An 18,070-nucleotide genomic window follows, 5' to 3' on the forward strand; every position below is an offset into this window, starting at 1 on the left:
TGTTCACTCCCTTTCTCACTACTCAATAGGACTAGGCAATATGTTAGGAACTAGGTGAAGCTCTATTGCTTACAGTTTATGTCCAGATTCTAGTGTATCTGAGAAATGTAGAAGTACACATACATTGGTGAAAGGTGTGTGGAAAGTAAGGTGAAGGCCATGTGAATTGTTCTAGGAAACACACCTGTTGTCGCAGTCTGCCGGCGATCAGGCCCCCCAACCATTGGTTGGCAGTTTCTCATTTCTTCTCTATCATCCACAGCGGTCATGGAGGACCAATGAGAAAGTGTGTGTAATCAAGATGGGCGGGGCGTCCCTGAGGACTAGGGTTTAAAGTAGGATGTGCCATGCTGTCGCCAAGCAGACGACGTATCAATCAACATGATTCCCATTGTTCTGGCCTCAGTGCTCGTCGCTTGCGGTAAGTGTCAGCCTCTATGTGTGTGGACATCAGACAGAGACTCCAACTGCAGTCCTGGAAAGCTGAAGGGTGTGCAGGCTTTTGCTCGAGCACAACACTGACACACCTGATTCAACTATTAGTCCAGACTGGCGACTATAATTTGTTAATCAGCTGAAGCAGATATGCTTGTGCTGGGCTTTAACAATAACGTGCACTGTAGCTCTCCAGGACCAGAGTTGGTGACGTCTGAGTTAGAGAGAAAGACCTGACCCTGATTGTCTCTCTGTCTACCTCCCTAGCGTTTGGGTGTGGCACCCCTCCTATTGAGCCTCTGACCACCCGTGTGGTCAATGGAGTGGACGCCAAGCCCCACAGCTGGCCCTGGCAGGTACACTGACACCCTTATCTCCCTCTCTCTATGTACAATGATTATAATACTGGATTGCATTTATATAGGTCACTTTTGACCATAGGTCGTTCTTCACACATCTTATGTATCTGTATGAGTAACTCGTTCTCGTCCAACCTCAGTATTTCTCACTCTCTCTCTCTCTCTTTCTCTCTTTCTTTCTTTCTTTTTTAATCTCTTTCTTTCTTTCATTTTTTTCTTTCTCTCCAGATCTCTCTGCAGTATGAGAGGGACGGTGAGTGGAGACATACCTGTGGTGGATCTCTGATTGCCACCAACTGGGTCATGACCGCTGCGCACTGTATCAAGTAAGAGAGGCTACACATTCACATTTACGCGCAAATACACAGTACATCCAAAGAAGACCTTCGCACACTCACACACACACACACACACACACACACACACACACACACACACACACACACACACACACACACACACACACACACACACACACACACACACACACACACACACACACACACACACACACACACACACACACACACACACACACACACACACACACACACAGCTTTCGGCTCATATATGCTGTGATCACTGAGCATTCAACCTTCTCCAACCCTCCCAGCCCCAGCCTGTCCTACAGAGTGTTCGTTGGAAAGCACAACCTGGTTGAGACTGAGGAAGGCTCCCAGGCTATCATCCCTGAGAAGCTTGTTGTCCATGAGAAGTGGAACCCCATCTTTGTGGCCTTTGGGTAAGAGTACGGCCCACAAATAGACGGTCTAGCACAACACACCTTGAATGTTACACTAAGAAAACAGATCTGATGGGTTGCTAAGGGTTCAGCACCGAATGGAAGAAAGCAAAGCTATTTTTTTTGGTCTTTACCTAAACAACACTGGATATGTAGAGCATTATGAGTAGCCTTATATACTTATATACTTGCAGTACATCACAATATAAACTGGGCTGACTTTCAGTGGCATCACCTGTCTATCCTTTCCTTCTACAACCGTCTCTCTCTCTCTGTGTTCCTCCTCTGTCTCTGATTGACCAGAAATGACATTGCCCTGATCAAGTTGTCTGAGCATGTGACCCTGACTGACCATGTGCAGCTTGGCTGTATCCCTGCTGCTGGCACTGTGCTGGACAACCAGTACCCCTGTTACGTCACTGGCTGGGGAAGGGTCTACAGTAAGCCTGTGTGTGTGTGTGTGTGTGTGTGTGTGTGTGTGTGTGTGTGTGTGTGTGTGTGTGTGTGTGTGTGTGTGTGTGTGTGTGTGTGTGTGTGTGTGTGTGTGTGTGTGTGTGTGTGTGTGTGTGTGTGTGTGTGTGTGTGTGTGTGTGTGTGTGTGTGTGTGTGTGTGTGCGTGCGTGCGCGTGCGCGCGTGCGTTTGATGATCACTTTCATGTGTGTTCCTGTAGGGTAACTAGCTGCAGTTTGACATGTGTGTGTGTTTTAGCCGGAGGCCCCATTGCTGATAACCTGCAGCAGGCTCTGATGCCCGTGGTGGACCATGCCACCTGCTCCAAGCCCGACTGGTGGGGCATCGCTCTCAGGACCACCATGGTGTGTGCCGGAGGAGATGGCATTGTCGCCGGCTGCAACGTGAGTACCCCTGGGGGATGTGAGAGGCAGAGAGAAACAGAGAAAGAGACAGAGAAACAGAGAGTATGTATTGTGTGTGATATATGTGTTTGTGCAAGTTTGTTTGTTTGTTTGTTTATGTGTGTGTGTGTGTGTGTGTGTGTGTGTGTGTGTGTGTGTGTGTGTGTGTGTGTGTGTGTGTGTGTGTGTGTGTGTGTGTGTGTGTGTGTGTGTGTGTGTGTGTGTGTGTGTGTGTGTGTGTGTGTGTGTGTGTGTGCGTGCCTGTGTACATGTGAGCGTTTATGTGTTACTGTTAGTGTTTGTGTTGAGAGTGGGGGTGTGAGAGTAACACATTAGTGAATTACATTCCTCTACGTGTTTTTTTGTACAGTGAAGCTAAAAGTTTTAATTTGGCTCTATACTCCAGCATTTTGGATTTGAGAGGAAATGCTTCATGTGAGGCGATAGTACCGGATTTCAACTTTTAATTGATAGTATTTTCATACATATCTGTTCCACCATTTAGAAATGAAAGCACTTTCTGTACAGAATCTAGTCCCCCCATTTGTATTTGGACAAATTCACTTAGAGTGTATTAAAGTACTCAAAAAATGTAGTATTTGGTCCCATATTCATAGGACGCAATGACTACGTCAAGCTTGTGACTACAAACTTGTTGGATGCATTTGCAGTTTGTTGTGGTTGTGTTTCGGATTATGTTGTGTCTCTTTCTCACTCATCATTATTCACAATCCATTCATGATTGTCCGTAACTATGGTAGCATCCACATTAACGTAGTAGATTTCAGAAACTAATTCCATTGTTATTTACAACACAAGCGACTCCAAAATGACACAATACATGATTTAGCATTAATTCTATTGGGCATAACATAACAAAACAAAACAGTTCGTAGAGTCACAAGCTTGGAATATGGGACTAAATACTACAACTTTTGACTAATTTAATACACTTTAAGTGAATACTTATGACACCTTCAAATAGGGGGACTAGATACATAAAATGCGTTCATCTCTAAACTCTAAAACATATGTATGAAAATACTCTCTAATAAAGGTTACATTCTGTACTGTCACCTCATATGAAATATTTAATTTCAAATCCAAAATGCTTGCATAGAGATACTATTTTTAGCTTCAGTGTTCAAATAGATGTATCTTTCTCAACACCCCTAGCCCTTGTTTGCGGCAACCCTCCCACCGAGCCTCTGACCACCCATGTGGTCAATTGAGTGGACACCAAGCCCCACATAATTTTAATTAAATGTTTCATATCCACATAAATGCATAGGGAGTCTATACAGTGGTTATCATAAGTATTTACACACCTTGGATATTTTTTCACATTTTGTTGATTTACAAAGTGCCATTGAAATTGATCTACACAAAATACTCCATTATGTCAAAGTGAAAAGAACATTTTACAAATGTTTACCAATAGAAATGTAATAACTAAAATGCGCATCTTGTCTGCAACAAGACACTAAAGTAATATTGCAAAACTACATTGCAAAGGAATATACTTCTTGTCCTAAATGCAAAGTTTTATCTTTGGGGCAAATCCAACACAACACATCACTGAGTAACTGCCTCCTTATTTTCAAGCATGGTGATGGCTGCATTATGGTATGGGTATGCTTGATGTCGGCAAAGACTGGACAGTTTTTCAGGATGGAGCTAAGCGCAGGTGAAATCCTAGAGAAAAACCTGCTTCAGTCTGCCTTACACTAGACACTGGGAGAGTAATTCATGTTCCGGAGTTCCAAATTAAGCAGCAGCAGCTGAAAAGATGAGCTCCTACAAATATTGAAATTTAAATGTTTTTTTAGAGTAAAGTACATCGAAAAAAAATCAAAAGAAAACTGCAAACTGAATAGGAGACCAAACAAGCAGCAAACAAAGAAGAAAGGCTTTTGAAAAAGTAAAAATTTTTCATAAAATTATACCGTTTTCTTAGCTAGCTAAGTTGTTTACCTGTTGCTAGGCAGTTGCTAGGGACATTCCTGAAAGAAGCTAGCTAGCTAACAAGGAGTGTCTAGTTGGCAGAAGAGAAGAAGGGACAAAGAAGGGACAAAGTGGGACAAAATAAGGACAGAAGAAAAGGGAAAGGGGACATTAAGGTGAAGCAGTCCTCTAAAGACACAAAAGACAATAATACAAGAAACAACACTTCTATTGCCTCTCCCTCTACGATACGCACTTCCGGTTTGGTTTGGAGCGAGTAGTTGCATTCCGCTTTGCTCCACAGGTAGTATTACAGGTAGTATTACATTTCATTTCATTACAGTACAACAGTTTGATTTGTTTGATCTTAGCTGGCTACATAGCCGTCTTTGTATCCAAGATAATTGTGTAGTCTAGAGTAATTGTCGAGGTTACCTAGCCAGTTAGAGGTTACCTAGCCAGCTACACTTTCAAACAAAGTCAACAACGCAGCCACTGCTAGCTAGCCTATTTCACCAGCCAGCAGTACTATATCATTTTAGTCAATAAGATTTTTTTGCAACGTAAGCTTAACTTTCTGAACATTCGAGACGTGTAGTCCACTTGTCATTCCAATCTCCTTTGCATTAGCGTAGCCTCTTCTGTAGCCTGTCAACTATGTGTCTGTCTATCCCTGTTCTCTCCTCTCTGCACAGACCATACAAACGCTTCACACCGCGTGGCCGCTGCTACTCTAACCTGGTGGTCCCAGCGCGCACGACCCACGTGGAGTTCCAGGTCTCAGGCAGCCTCTGGAACTGCCGATCTGCGGCCAACAAGGCAGAGTTCATCTCAGCCTATGCTTCCCTCCAGTCCCCCGACTTCTTGGCACTGACGGAAACATGGATTACCACTGATAACACTGCTACTCCTACTGCTCTCTCCTCGTCTGCCCACGTGTTCTCGCACACCCCGAGAGCTTCTGGTCAGCGGGGTGGTGGCACTGGGATCCTCATCTCTCCCAAGTGGACATTCTCTCTTTCTCCCCTGACCCATCTGTCTATCGCCTCCTTTGAATTCCATGCTGTCACAGTTACCAGCCCTTTCAAGCTTAACATCCTTATCATTTATCGCCCTCCAGGTTCCCTTGGAGAGTTCATCAATGAGCTTGACGCCCTGATAAGTTCCTTTCCTGAGGATGGCTCACCTCTCACAGTTCTGGGTGACTTTAACCTCCCCACGTCTACCTTTGACTCATTCCTCTCTGCCTCCTTCTTTCCACTCCTCTCCTCTTTTGACCTCACCCTCTCACCTTCCCCCCCTACTCACAAGGCAGGCAATACGCTTGACCTCATCTTTACTAGATGCTGTTCTTCCACTAATCTCATTGCAACTCCCCTCCAAGTCTCCGACCACTACCTTGTATCCTTTTCCCTCTCGCTCTCATCCAACACTTCCCACACTGCCCCTACTCGGATGGTATCGCGCCGTCCCAACCTTCGCTCTCTCTCCCCCGCTACTCTCTCCTCTTCCATCCTATCATCTCTTCCCTCTGCTCAAACCTTCTCCAACCTATCTCCTGATTCTGCCTCCTCAACCCTCCTCTCCTCCCTTTCTGCATCCTTTGACTCTCTATGTCCCCTATCCTCCAGGCCGGCTCGGTCCTCCCCTCCTGCTCCGTGGCTCGACGACTCATTGCGAGCTCACAGAACAGGGCTCCGGGCAGCCGAGCGGAAATGGAGGAAAACTCGCCTCCCTGCGGACCTGGCATCCTTTCACTCCCTCCTCTCTACATTCTCCTCTTCTGTCTCTGCTGCTAAAGCCAATTTCTACCACTCTAAATTCCAAGCATCTGCCTCTAACCCTAGGAAGCTCTTTGCCACCTTCTCCTCCCTCCTGAATCCTCCTCCCCCTCCTCCCCCTCCTCCCTCTCTGCTGATGACTTCGTCAACCATTTTGAAAAGAAGGTCGACGACATCCGATCCTCGTTTGCTAAGTCAAACGACACCGCTGGTTCTGCTCACACTGCCCTACCCTGTGCTTTGACCTCTTTCTCCCCTCTCTCTCCAGATGAAATCTCGCGTCTTGTGACGGCCGGCCGCCCAACAACCTGCCCGCTTGACCCTATCCCCTCCTCTCTTCTCCAGACCATTTCCGGAGACCTTCTCCCTTACCTCACCTCGCTCATCAACTCATCCTTGACCGCTGGCTACGTCCCTTCCGTCTTCAAGAGAGCGAGAGTTGCACCCCTTCTGAAAAAACCTACACTCGATCCCTCCGATGTCAACAACTACAGACCAGTATCCCTTCTTTCTTTTCTCTCCAAAACTCTTGAACGTGCCGTCCTTGGCCAGCTCTCCTGCTATCTCTCTCAGAATGACCTTCTTGATCCAAATCAGTCAGGTTTCAAGACTAGTCATTCAACTGAGACTGCTCTTCTCTGTGTCACGGAGGCGCTCCGCACTGCTAAAGCTAACTCTCTCTCCTCTGCTCTCATCCTTCTAGACCTATCGGCTGCCTTTGATACTGTGAACCATCAGATCCTCCTCTCCACCCTCTCCGAGCTGGGCATCTCCGGCGCGGCCCACGCTTGGATTGCGTCCTACCTGACAGGTCGCTCCTACCAGGTGGCGTGGCGAGAATCTGTCTCCGCACCACGTGCTCTCACCACTGGTGTCCCCCAGGGCTCTGTTCTAGGCCCTCTCCTATTCTCGCTATACACCAAGTCACTTGGCTCTGTCATATCCTCACATGGTCTCTCCTATCATTGCTATGCAGACGACACACAATTAATCTTCTCCTTTCCCCCCTCTGATAACCAGGTGGTGAATCGCATCTCTGCATGTCTGGCAGACATATCAGTGTGGATGACGGATCACCACCTCAAGCTGAACCTCGGCAAGACGGAGCTGCTCTTCCTCCCGGGGAAGGACTGCCCGTTCCATGATCTCGCCATCACGGTTGACAACTCCATTGTGTCCTCCTCCCAGAGTGCTAAGAACCTTGGCGTGATCCTGGACAACACCCTGTCGTTCTCAACTAACATCAAGGCGGTGACCCGTTCCTGTAGGTTCATGCTCTACAACATTCGCAGAGTACGACCCTGCCTCACGCAGGAAGCGGCGCAGGTCCTAATCCAGGCACTTGTCATCTCCCGTCTGGATTACTGCAACTCGCTGTTGGCTGGGCTCCCTGCCTGTGCCATTAAACCCCTACAACTCATCCAGAACGCCGCAGCCCGTCTGGTGTTCAACTTTCCCAAGTTCTCTCACGTCACCCCGCTCCTCCGCTCTCTCCACTGGCTTCCAGTTGAAGCTCGCATCCGCTACAAAACCATGGTGCTTGCCTACGGAGCTGTGAGGGGAACGGCACCTCCGTACCTTCAGGCTCTGATCAGGCCCTACACCCAAACAAGGGCACTGCGTTCATCCACCTCTGGCCTGCTCGCCTCCCTACCTCTGAGGAAGTACAGTTCCCGCTCAGCCCAGTCAAAACTGTTCGCTGCTCTGGCACCCCAATGGTGGAACAAACTCCCTCACGACGCCAGGTCAGCGGAGTCAATCACCACCTTCCGGAGACACCTGAAACCTCACCTCTTTAAGGAATACCTAGGATAGGATAAAGTAATCCTTCTAACCCCCCCCCCCTTAAAAGAGTTAGATGCACTATTGTAAAGTGGTTGTTCCACTGGATATCATAAGGTGAATGCACCAATTTGTAAGTCGCTCTGGATAAGAGCGTCTGCTAAATGACTTAAATGTAATGTAAATGTAATTCACCTTTCAGTCGGACAATAACCTACAACAAAAGGCCAAATCTATATTGGAGTTGCTTACCAAGAAGACAGTCAATGGCCAGGTTACAGTTTTGACTTAAATCTGCTTGAAAATCTATGACAAGACTTAAAAACTGCTGTCTAGTCATGATCCCCAACACCTTGTCAGAGCTTGAAGAATTGTGAAAAGAATAATGGGCAAATATTGCACAATCCAGATGTGCAAAGCTCTTAGAGACATAGTCAATGAGACTCTCAGCTGTAATCACTGCCAAAGGTGTTTCTAACATGTATTGACTCATGTATACATTTTTCTTCCATTTACAAAGTATTTTGTGAGATCATTGACTTATATTGACAATTAAATCAATTTTAATCCCACTTTGTAACACAATAAAATGTGAAGAAATCCAAGGGGGGTGAATATTTATGCCTTGTTGCATGTCTTTGGTTAAGTATTAAATCCCTTCCCTCTTCTTCTCCTATAGGGTGACTCTGGTGGGCCCCTGAACTGCAAGAACCCAGAGGGAGTATGGGAGGTCCATGGAATTGCCAGCTTTGTTTCTGGTCTGGGCTGCAACTACGTGAAGAAGCCCACCGTCTTCACCCGCGTCTCCAACTTCACCGACTGGATCGACCAGGTAAAAGGACACGTACACATGACTCACAGAGCTAAGGTTACACACGTCATTACAGTGTTAATTAGCATGACGTCGGCATTCTGGAAAAACCTTACATCTCAATAAGGTCGACTTTTCAGACATTGTAAAAAATAAAGAAATAAAAATGGATCTATTAACAGAATGAGTTGTTTAGTCTTAGAGTCATGGAACTTTCACAGAACAGTGAGGGGAATGACTTCTTTCAATTGATGTGTATATATAAAAAATGAAATCACCAAAAGTGAGATACAAAGTTTTCCAGGATGATGAGGGAAAACCTTTTCAGGAAATGTCACCAATGACTTGTCCTGTTCTGTCTGTCTATTTTCTCAGGCTATGATGAGCAACTAAAGTGGAGCAGAATGGGGAATTGAGTTTAATAAAAAAAAAGGACTCAGCAAAATGGCTTTGTGATGTATTTTATGTTCATGCCACAAGATGTCCTCAGTCACTCAAGACAAAGAGAAAGGATTTCCATAAGATGTTTCCTTTGCTGGAGAAAGATCTACACATGTATCTCCATACATTCAGTACTTGATCAATCATTTTGGCATTCCCCATTTTTCATGCTGTTTACCTAATACTTGCTAATAGGAAAGTTTTGAGACATTCTACTTGAGAATGTGTGAGGATGATATCCTTCCAATGAAATGTGGGCTTGTTTTAAGAAGTGTAAAATGTATGTTCACGCCACTTCAGAAAGATAGACATCTAGTCTTCCACTTTATGCTGTCATACATATTCTGGTAATGGAAGGGTTCCATTAATGGGTGAGCCAGGCGGATGTGTTCTGCTCTCCATATAGTCTTCCTACATCTTCTGCTCTTGATGTGATTACACTACACAGACTTGGCAGACAGGCTGGGAATGAGAACGCCACAGAATGAGGGCTATAGGGAAACTGATGTTTAAATTAGAATTTACAATCCATTTTTAGTATCCATCTCTCTCTCTCTCTCTCTCTCCCTCTCTCTCTCTCTCTCCCTCCCTCCCTCAAGCCCACACTCACTTGCTCGTACGTGCACAAACACACACTCACAGATTAACAGTCATACAAACACAGACGCACACGTCAATGAATCTTCCCTCATTTAAGAATTTCCCTGTCAATAAACAGCAAGTATGTTTGCGTGTATGTGTGTACATACACGCAAACATACTTGCTGTTTATTGACAGGGAAATTCTTAAATGAGGGAAGATTCATTGACAGGCTGACAGTAGACATTTCATGTCCGATTAGAGCAGTTCACTGTCACATTGACTGTGTGTGTGTGCATGCCGTGCATGGACACGTGCATTAATTACATTGAATTTCTCATTATGTTAGTGTATGTTTTCTCAGTGTCTATGCATGACACACAATAGTTTTAAACATATTTTGAAGCTACACATCAAGGGGTCAATTAAAGTCAGTCAAATCTTATGCTAAACTGTTTATGTGTAAACAAACATTATGTTCTTTCACGCTGAACCCATGCGGAATATAAAAAATTATATTCTACAAGAATATTGGCATAAATCAATCATTCTAATGACCATTGGACAGAACCCAGATTGTACTGTTAAAATAGTTGCTTGAATCTGTTGCTCTGGGGGTCTCTAGCCAGCTTTATCTGGGCAGCTTTTGTCTGACGTGGGGTCTGGTCTGAAAAGAGCTTTGTCTCCCCCTCCCCCACCCCCCCATGCTCTGAAAGGAGCACGGGGGGACAGCTTGAATGCTAAACGCCTTGAATGCTAAATGCGCAAAGCCCACCTTCCCAATTCGTGCAGTTTTCTTGCTATATGTGGTTATAAGTTAAAGACAATTGGTAAATTTGGCTGTAAATTAAAGTGACAATATTCTAAAGTCAGGACGTCAAAGCTTTCCCCTACAACAACTCCATATGGTGTTATACAGGCTGTAACGGGACAGTGCAAATGACAGTGTCTTATGATCAAGGCACCACATAGTGTGGGAGAGAAAGCCGTTTATTGGATGTTCTCTATAGGCTACTTAAAATAGCTCAGTTTAACTGTGACTCCTCCATGCCTGAGCAGGGAGCGGGAGGGGAGGGAGAGAGAGGGAGTGTGTGTGCGACATCACAGTGATCCACATTGACAGTGGCGTCACTACTCTGTCGCCTCGCTCGAATCACCCGTCTGCTAACTGGTTGGACCTCGCAGGCTCTCTCTCATTCAAGCAGTGCGCAGTGGATATTGAACCACTAAGAACTGTTGGGAAGATTTGCCTGGAACTTGGTGGCAACTGCCTTGTAAAACAATAAGAGTGTGCTTTTTTGACTTAACTTTATACCTGAGGAGGCAACGGAATCCATTGTAGAGTCTGGTCGACTTATGGAGATGTTTGGAGAGGATCTATGAATATGGTAATCCCGGACGGTGCGATCTGCTAAATGAAGCAGCTACGAGTGAGTGAGTGAGATTGAATTTGTGAAGGGCATTGTTTTAGTGCCTATTGGTCTAACTAATTGACGATGACTAGAATAGCTATCATTAGAAGAGAACAAGTTGAACAACAGTTGCACAAAACCCTTTTGTTGTCCAAATAGCCATTTCCCAGCCAACTATTGCATGTGCAGTTGAAATCTGCTATTTGGAATAGTAGGCCTATGTGTAACACACACACATACACACACACACACAGACTCTTATTGTTTGTCCAGAGAACAGAATCCAAGCCGCTCATCCACGTCCACCCCATTCTAACAAACTATTGTTATCCACATAGCCATTGCATAACAGTTGGCAGTGGGTTCCATTGTATTGACCATGTCTGGTGGAGAGGGCTCCGGCTTGTATCGTACACTTTGGACTCACTCGTCACTGAAATCCAACGGACATTTTCTCAGTCAGTCTGTCCCAAGTTACTTCTGGGCCCTGCTTTTTTTAGAACAGATATGAGGAAAGTTTTGCTTCGAGTAGAATTTATTTTCTACTCCTCAGTCTCTCTTGGAAGCTAGTGTCTAGCTATTGAGACCTGGTTATCCCATGCCACAAGGCTAGCCAACTTGGCTAGCTAGCTGGAAGGATAGCTAACCACACTACAAAGGGCTAGCTCTCACCGTGAGGCTTAGCTAACCCGGGTAACTCACCACCAGGCTAGCTATACCAAACTAGCTTTTCTTACCTGGAAGGGTAGAATTGCTAGGTCTACTCTTGCGTTTAGCTTAACCCAATCAACCCAGTGTCGACTGGCCTGCACCCGTGGGACTGGTTCTATGGGAGGTGACTCCCCTCTTCCCCCCCAGGGAATCAACTCCTCTCAGTCGTCCGAGCTAGCGTGGCATTAGTCAAAGGCGACTGGGGAAAGCCCTTGTCCAGCAAGGTCCAAAGCAGGCACTTTGTTGGCATGGACATTTAGGGTATGGAGGAGATAGGCCTTGACAAGCCGCTGGTGGTCAAGCCGTCATTGACTGGCCACCTCTACCCCAGTGCCTCATCTATAACCGGCACTACTCACCCTTTTAATACTGAGCACTTCACCGTTTCCATATTCTGAAAGGTCTACATGATTGCGACATGTTCAGTACAGGCATTGAAGCTAAAGTCCCTACTCTTGGCTTACCGGGCCAATTTTCAAGCAACAATTTACAAGAGTTGGGCAATCTCTTAACGCCCAGTGCAGTACAAAACAGATTTCCCTGTGTTTTATATACATATTTTAACACATGAGGTTGAAATTGTAAAAATTAAGATAATACCCTTTTAGTGTAAGAGCTTTTTGGAAAGACCCCCTGAAATTTCAGCCTGTTTCGGTGGGATGGAGTTTTGACCTGCCAGATGGTAAATTAGTTAATAGACCAATAAGAAAGAGAGTTCCAAACCTGTCTGCCAATAACAGATTGTTTTCAGTTTTCCCCTCCCCACTCAGACCACTCCCAGACAGTCTAAGCAAAATTCTTGCTTGAGAAATTGCTCTTTGCGAAGAAGATATTTTTGTTCATTTTTTACCATTTTAATTGAAAACAATCACATTAAGGTACTTAATTGTTACCCATAACTTAAATGATATTGAGATAAAAACGTCTGTATTGGACCTTTCATCAAAAGCTCAGCCAACCAGAACCGATGGGACGAGATCTGTGTCAGTGCAGATATCAACCTCCAGGCCTCCAGAGGTGCCATCCGAGGCTGTGGGCGTGCCATTAGTGCCATTCGTCTTCTGATGATGGGGAGTTGTGGCTCAACTTGTCCAGCCTCTCGGACAAAGAAAGGCAGAGTTCCTTGACGCTACTATCATGCCGAAGGAGCCGTTTGGGCCCTCTGTCGCCGGCAGAAGCGCAAACTTCACAAGAAGGAAGGCGAAGCCTTTAACTTCTGCTTGCACGCAGACCTGGGTACCGTGGCAAACCGGTCTTCGCCTCTACAAGCCAAGGCTTTGTGGCAGATAGAGGGCAACTTGCTGGCACCAGGGTTTTCTATAAAGCAATTCCCCCAGCAACGCAGCAGGCTAAAAACCCACAGTTCGGCTCTCCAAACAGAGACTGACAGTGGAGGAAGCGGACCTTCGCTGCTACCGCGGGGTCCCGCCCACCTGATTCTCAATTACAATTGTCTCACCTTAGAGCTTATGGCTTCCACCGCCCTTCACTTCTACGGAAGAAGAGCGTCTTCACTGTTTATGTGCAGTACGCGCTTTGCAAATTTACTTGGAAAGAACGGGAGCATGGCGTAAGAGTGCCCAACTCTTAATGTCTTGGGGCCCCTCCTGCAATGGCTATCCCATTGGATAGTTGAAGGTATTATATTGGCTTACAAAAGCAAGGGTTTACAGCCCGCTGAGGACCCGAGGGCTCATTCTTGGGCACTGTTCAAATGCATCTCTTTACAAGAGATTTGCGAGGTGGCATGTTGGGCCACCCATCATACATTTATGAGGTTTTGCCGACTGGATGTCACTGTACCTTCATTGGCACATACTGTCCTCAGTGTCGGGGTCACTGAGTGGTGATGCTGTTGGGACTACCCTGGCTTCAGGAGTTGGCCATATTCCATATTGAGACATCAAAATGAGTATTTCAAATAAAACGTAGGGTTACTTAAGTAACCCCAGTTCTATGATAATATTAGTGAGATGTCTCACCGCATTTCCCTGCTCGCAAGACCGCAAGGACGAAAGGCTTAAGAATTACCTGTGATCTGGCAAGTGGCGCCTCATGAAATGACTTCAAATGATGATCTCCAATGTCAATGTAAATGGCCATTTCAACTTGATGGTCTCTTCTTCTCTCCAGTCAGATGGGTAGCTAATCTATATCCTCTCCTATTTTTGATAACCTGTGGTCTCATTTCCCCTCTCATCAGTAATAGAGTTCTACAGAACATTCTAGAGCTGGCAGAGAGCCTGGATCTCACGTGGCCTGATGACACAGCCAAGAAATCCCACCCATTCCCGTGGTTATAATATTAACTCTATTACTCATAGTCAATCAAGTGCATCATTGCCATAACCCTTATTAGGAACTAAACCCGTCTTGATTTGGATTGGCTAAGAGTGGCAGGGAAAGCGGAGAGAAGTTTGAAATTAGTTTTCAACAGCAGCGTGTCTCTAAATTCACCTCAATCTATCGTTGCATGGGGAAATGTGTGAGGGTGTTCTCTATATTGAAGTGTAATTGGAATTATATTCACTGAAACAGACCCGATCAAACTCACTCAGTCACACATGTACAGGCCCAGGTTGATATCAACACATCCACAAACCTGCAACTAATCACACAATCATAGGGTCTACTTCACAAACAAATTTGAATTTGCAATTAGATTACATCTATAATATATGTTGGTAATATTTGGAAATGATTTAAGTATAGTGCACTCCTAAGAACAGTGCTTTCAATGTATGAGGCCAGCTCAGTGGTTTGTCAGTGGAAACAGCGCCACTGTTCGCCCCACCACCTTTGTTATTGTTTTTGTTGTGTTGATGTAACAGAGGGGAAACAGGGGGGAGGAGGCTCCGACAGCGCTGTAGAAGAAATTGCGGTACATATTCTGCTGTTCTATCGCACGTCTAATGACGTCAGCGGGGAAAAAAGTGTTTGTTGTTTGCGTTAACTTTATTGTTGTAATATCCCAAACGGAAGTGGCAGTTCCACCAATCAAGCGTTCCAGTTTGAAAGGTCCAATGCAGCTCTTTTTATGTCATTGTTAAATAATCTCTGGGTAACAATGTAAGTACTTTAGTGTGATTGTTTTCAATAAACATGATCAAAAACATCTTATTTGCAAAGAGCAATTTCTCAAGCAAGAATTTTGCTAGGACTGTTTCGGAGAGGTCTGAGTGGGGAGGGGAAAAACTGAAAACTATCTGTTATTGGCAGAGAGGTTTGGAATTCTCTTTCTTATTGGTCTGTTAACTTCTTTACAGTAATGTCACCAGGCAGGCCAAAACTCCATCCCACCAAAACAGGCTGACATTTCAGGCAGCCTTGTTTCAAACAGCTCTTACATTAAAAGGGCATTATTTACATTGACATTTTAGTCATTTATCAGACGCTCTAATCCAGAGCGATTTACTGCATTCATGTTAAGATACTGTAACTAGGTGAGACAACCACATATCACATTCGTAGTAAGTACATTTTTCCTCAGTAATCACCATTATCATAATTTTTCACAATTTCACAGTACTATTCCAACCTCATAGTGTGAAAATATATATTAAACACAGGGAAATCAAATGTTTGACTGCACTAGGCCTTTAAGACACCTTACAGATGTAGGATCTTAATTTGATTACCCTGTTGCAGGAGATCTTTCCTACAATGTAGTGTATTTGCGGATTTAAAAGGCTTCTGAAGTCCCTTACGAAAAAAAGATCAACTCCCACAAAGATGTCCATTAATTATAATCCACGTAATAATTAACATTTCCTGTTGCTGTAGGGTTATTTTCCTGCTGTAGAAAACTGGCTCAGATTATGTGGTGAATCACCTGTTAATTATATGGTAATCCGTCCCCAGTTAACCCCTCTAGCGTGTTAGTCTGGACTGAAGAGTAGGTCCCCTCAGGGAAGAACATGTTCACCTCGGGTACATTGTCCCTGCACAGGGAGGTCCTGACCCCTGGAATAGACTGCCCATTATCTCAGTGTGTATGTGTGTGCATATGTGGTAGATATCAGTGTTTAATGGGTCAATGTATTACAATGTACAATGTACATGTCAATGTATTATATCTCCTATTTCCCTCTTTGCTCAGGGGCCACTTGTTGGGGCTAACACAGGGGACAGCACGGCATCAGTCAGCCAAAGCCATGAAGCCCACAGCAGTCCATTGACTAGTGCCAGTAAACCACTGATTTGGGCTTGAGTGGAACTTTGAGGATTTTTATCTAAAGAAGTTGGATTCTAGGGTGAACCAGGAAGTTGAACATGGAGACAGAGCTGAGGACAGGTCTCTCTGCATGGGCCATAATGGCCATAGTGTGTAACTCTGTAGTGGGCGTCCTCACCCTCATCCTCTTTGTCATCCTCTACAAGGCCTGCAAGGTGCCTTCCTGCCAAGAGAGGGCGCCAGTGCTGAGAGCAGCCCAGGAGCAGCAGAAGGGCGAGCAGAAATACTTACTCACTGTAGTCTGATGGTGAACGTAAAGAGGAAAAACACTCTCTGGCCAAACAGACTACACACAGACATGCACACACACACCTCTCTCTCTCTGTCTGTATTTGAGTCCATTTCTCTCTCTCTTTGCCTCTCCCTGACACCCAGTTGATCTCAGAGCAAAAGAACATGACAAGTGTTACGCATTACGTAAAAAAAAAAACACAAATCCTCTTATCTCCTTGGCTCTGCTCTGGGACTGTCCATCTGTCAGTTTGTTTAAACTCAGCAGTCTGGCCTTACCCTGCTCATCTCCACTGAACCAGTCTGGTGATTGAGGGAAAGGGTAAATGAAAAAGCGAATGAGAAGAGAGATGGATGGAAAGACGGAAAGTGAACAGCGACAGATTGATGTTTATTAACTGGAGAAATAATGATGCCGAGTATCGTGAAATAGACCACAAGAGAGATAGACAGAGAGATAGATGCGGAAACAAAGGACGGCCGTGATGATGGACGAGAGAGAACGAAAGGGATGTTTTTAATGTGTCGTTCACGAAGAGAACGTTCAAGGATCTCAATAGTTTAAGAAAAATAACAGAAACAAAGGGAAATGAACTCAACATTTCAACTAAAAGTTGTGCTGTAACACTTAAATGTGTCCGTCTGCCACTTACTGGGTTCAAAACCTTCTAAAGGAATGACACAGACACAGTATAATGAGAATCTTTTAGAAAGACTCGCATAGTTAGGGATGTTGTGACGCGGAGAATCAAAATGACTACTTGAAACGGAAGGATCTACCATGTACTGTACTATGCGAATAAGCATTCCACATGTGTAATTATGATGGTGATGTTGTTCTATGAATCATGGACAAAATGTTGGTTTTAATCTTTTATTAACACAATAAATGTTTTACTTTTGCGTAACTTTTGGGGATGTATATTACTGACCGTCATAAATCATGTCACTACAACCAGCACAAAATAACCACAGCATTGTCCTCACAGTGCATGATTATCCATCGAAACATGGGGAGCAAAGTGCAACTATTGCACTGTAGTAAAGGTGTGGCTAGCAGGTCTTGAATCACGTTTTCCATAGTGTTGATTGAACCACAATGTCATTCGTGTGGGTCACTCCTGTAGCTGCTGTAAGTTGTGTCATTAGCCTTCCAGGTCTGTTTTGACAACTGCTATGGTCATTGTCACACAGACCTGGAATAACTAAAGTAATGTATATCTCCGATCTGCTCAGAAATAATTGACGTATGCTAGTCTATGATGCGTTGTAATACGCATTCATTGCATATTTGTAGGCTTATGCATGATACAGGATCTCTGAGCTCCACAGGTCATTCAGTGTCTCCCGCTCACATGTGCTCCGGCACTTCCTGATTTACAAATTAGGTACTGTTACTGGATGATACACAGTCAGGCCATAGCAATTCGGTAATATGCTTCACACACACACACACACACACGCATACCCACACACACACGCCGACAATAAGCTCTGTGTCAATATGAAGGACCATAAGCATAACACAGGGTCTCATCCAGTGCCTCGGTTCCATCAGTGTCCACTATCTCTTTGGTGGATTGTTGTGCTTCTACCTAGCAGGGTTTTACTAAATTAGTATGTTCATCAGAGAGGAGTCCCTCTATTGCTGCCCCCTCCACCAGCTCTGCTACAGCCTGCTCTTTAGCTGCCTGCCTGCCTCTGTCTCTTTCTGTCTCTCTCTGTTGAACAATTTCAGGTAACCTCACCCGT

The 18,070-nt window shown here is 44.9% G+C and overlaps 1 protein-coding gene and 1 long non-coding RNA gene across 2 annotated transcripts; both read left to right on the forward strand.

Annotated features, from left to right (window-relative positions):
• Nucleotides 1-371: 371 nt before the first annotated feature.
• ela3l (elastase 3 like) lies at nt 372-9,297 on the forward strand. Its single transcript, XM_071353623.1, has 8 exons — nt 372-421; nt 703-791; nt 1,023-1,120; nt 1,408-1,536; nt 1,840-1,976; nt 2,246-2,391; nt 8,578-8,730; nt 9,085-9,297. The coding sequence occupies exons 1-8, from the start codon at nt 382-384 to the stop codon at nt 9,100-9,102; spliced, it is 810 nt and encodes a 269-aa protein (XP_071209724.1). The 5' UTR covers nt 372-381; the 3' UTR covers nt 9,103-9,297.
• A 1,523-nt stretch (nt 9,298-10,820) lies between these two features.
• LOC139545644 (uncharacterized) lies at nt 10,821-17,226 on the forward strand. Its single transcript, XR_011669105.1, has 2 exons — nt 10,821-11,164; nt 15,953-17,226. It is a non-coding gene; the product is annotated as an uncharacterized lncRNA (long non-coding RNA).
• Nucleotides 17,227-18,070: the final 844 nt, after the last annotated feature.

The sequence above is a fragment of the Salvelinus alpinus genome, chromosome 19, assembly GCF_045679555.1.
Source record: "Salvelinus alpinus chromosome 19, SLU_Salpinus.1, whole genome shotgun sequence".
Taxonomy (NCBI): Eukaryota; Metazoa; Chordata; class Actinopteri; order Salmoniformes; family Salmonidae; genus Salvelinus; species Salvelinus alpinus.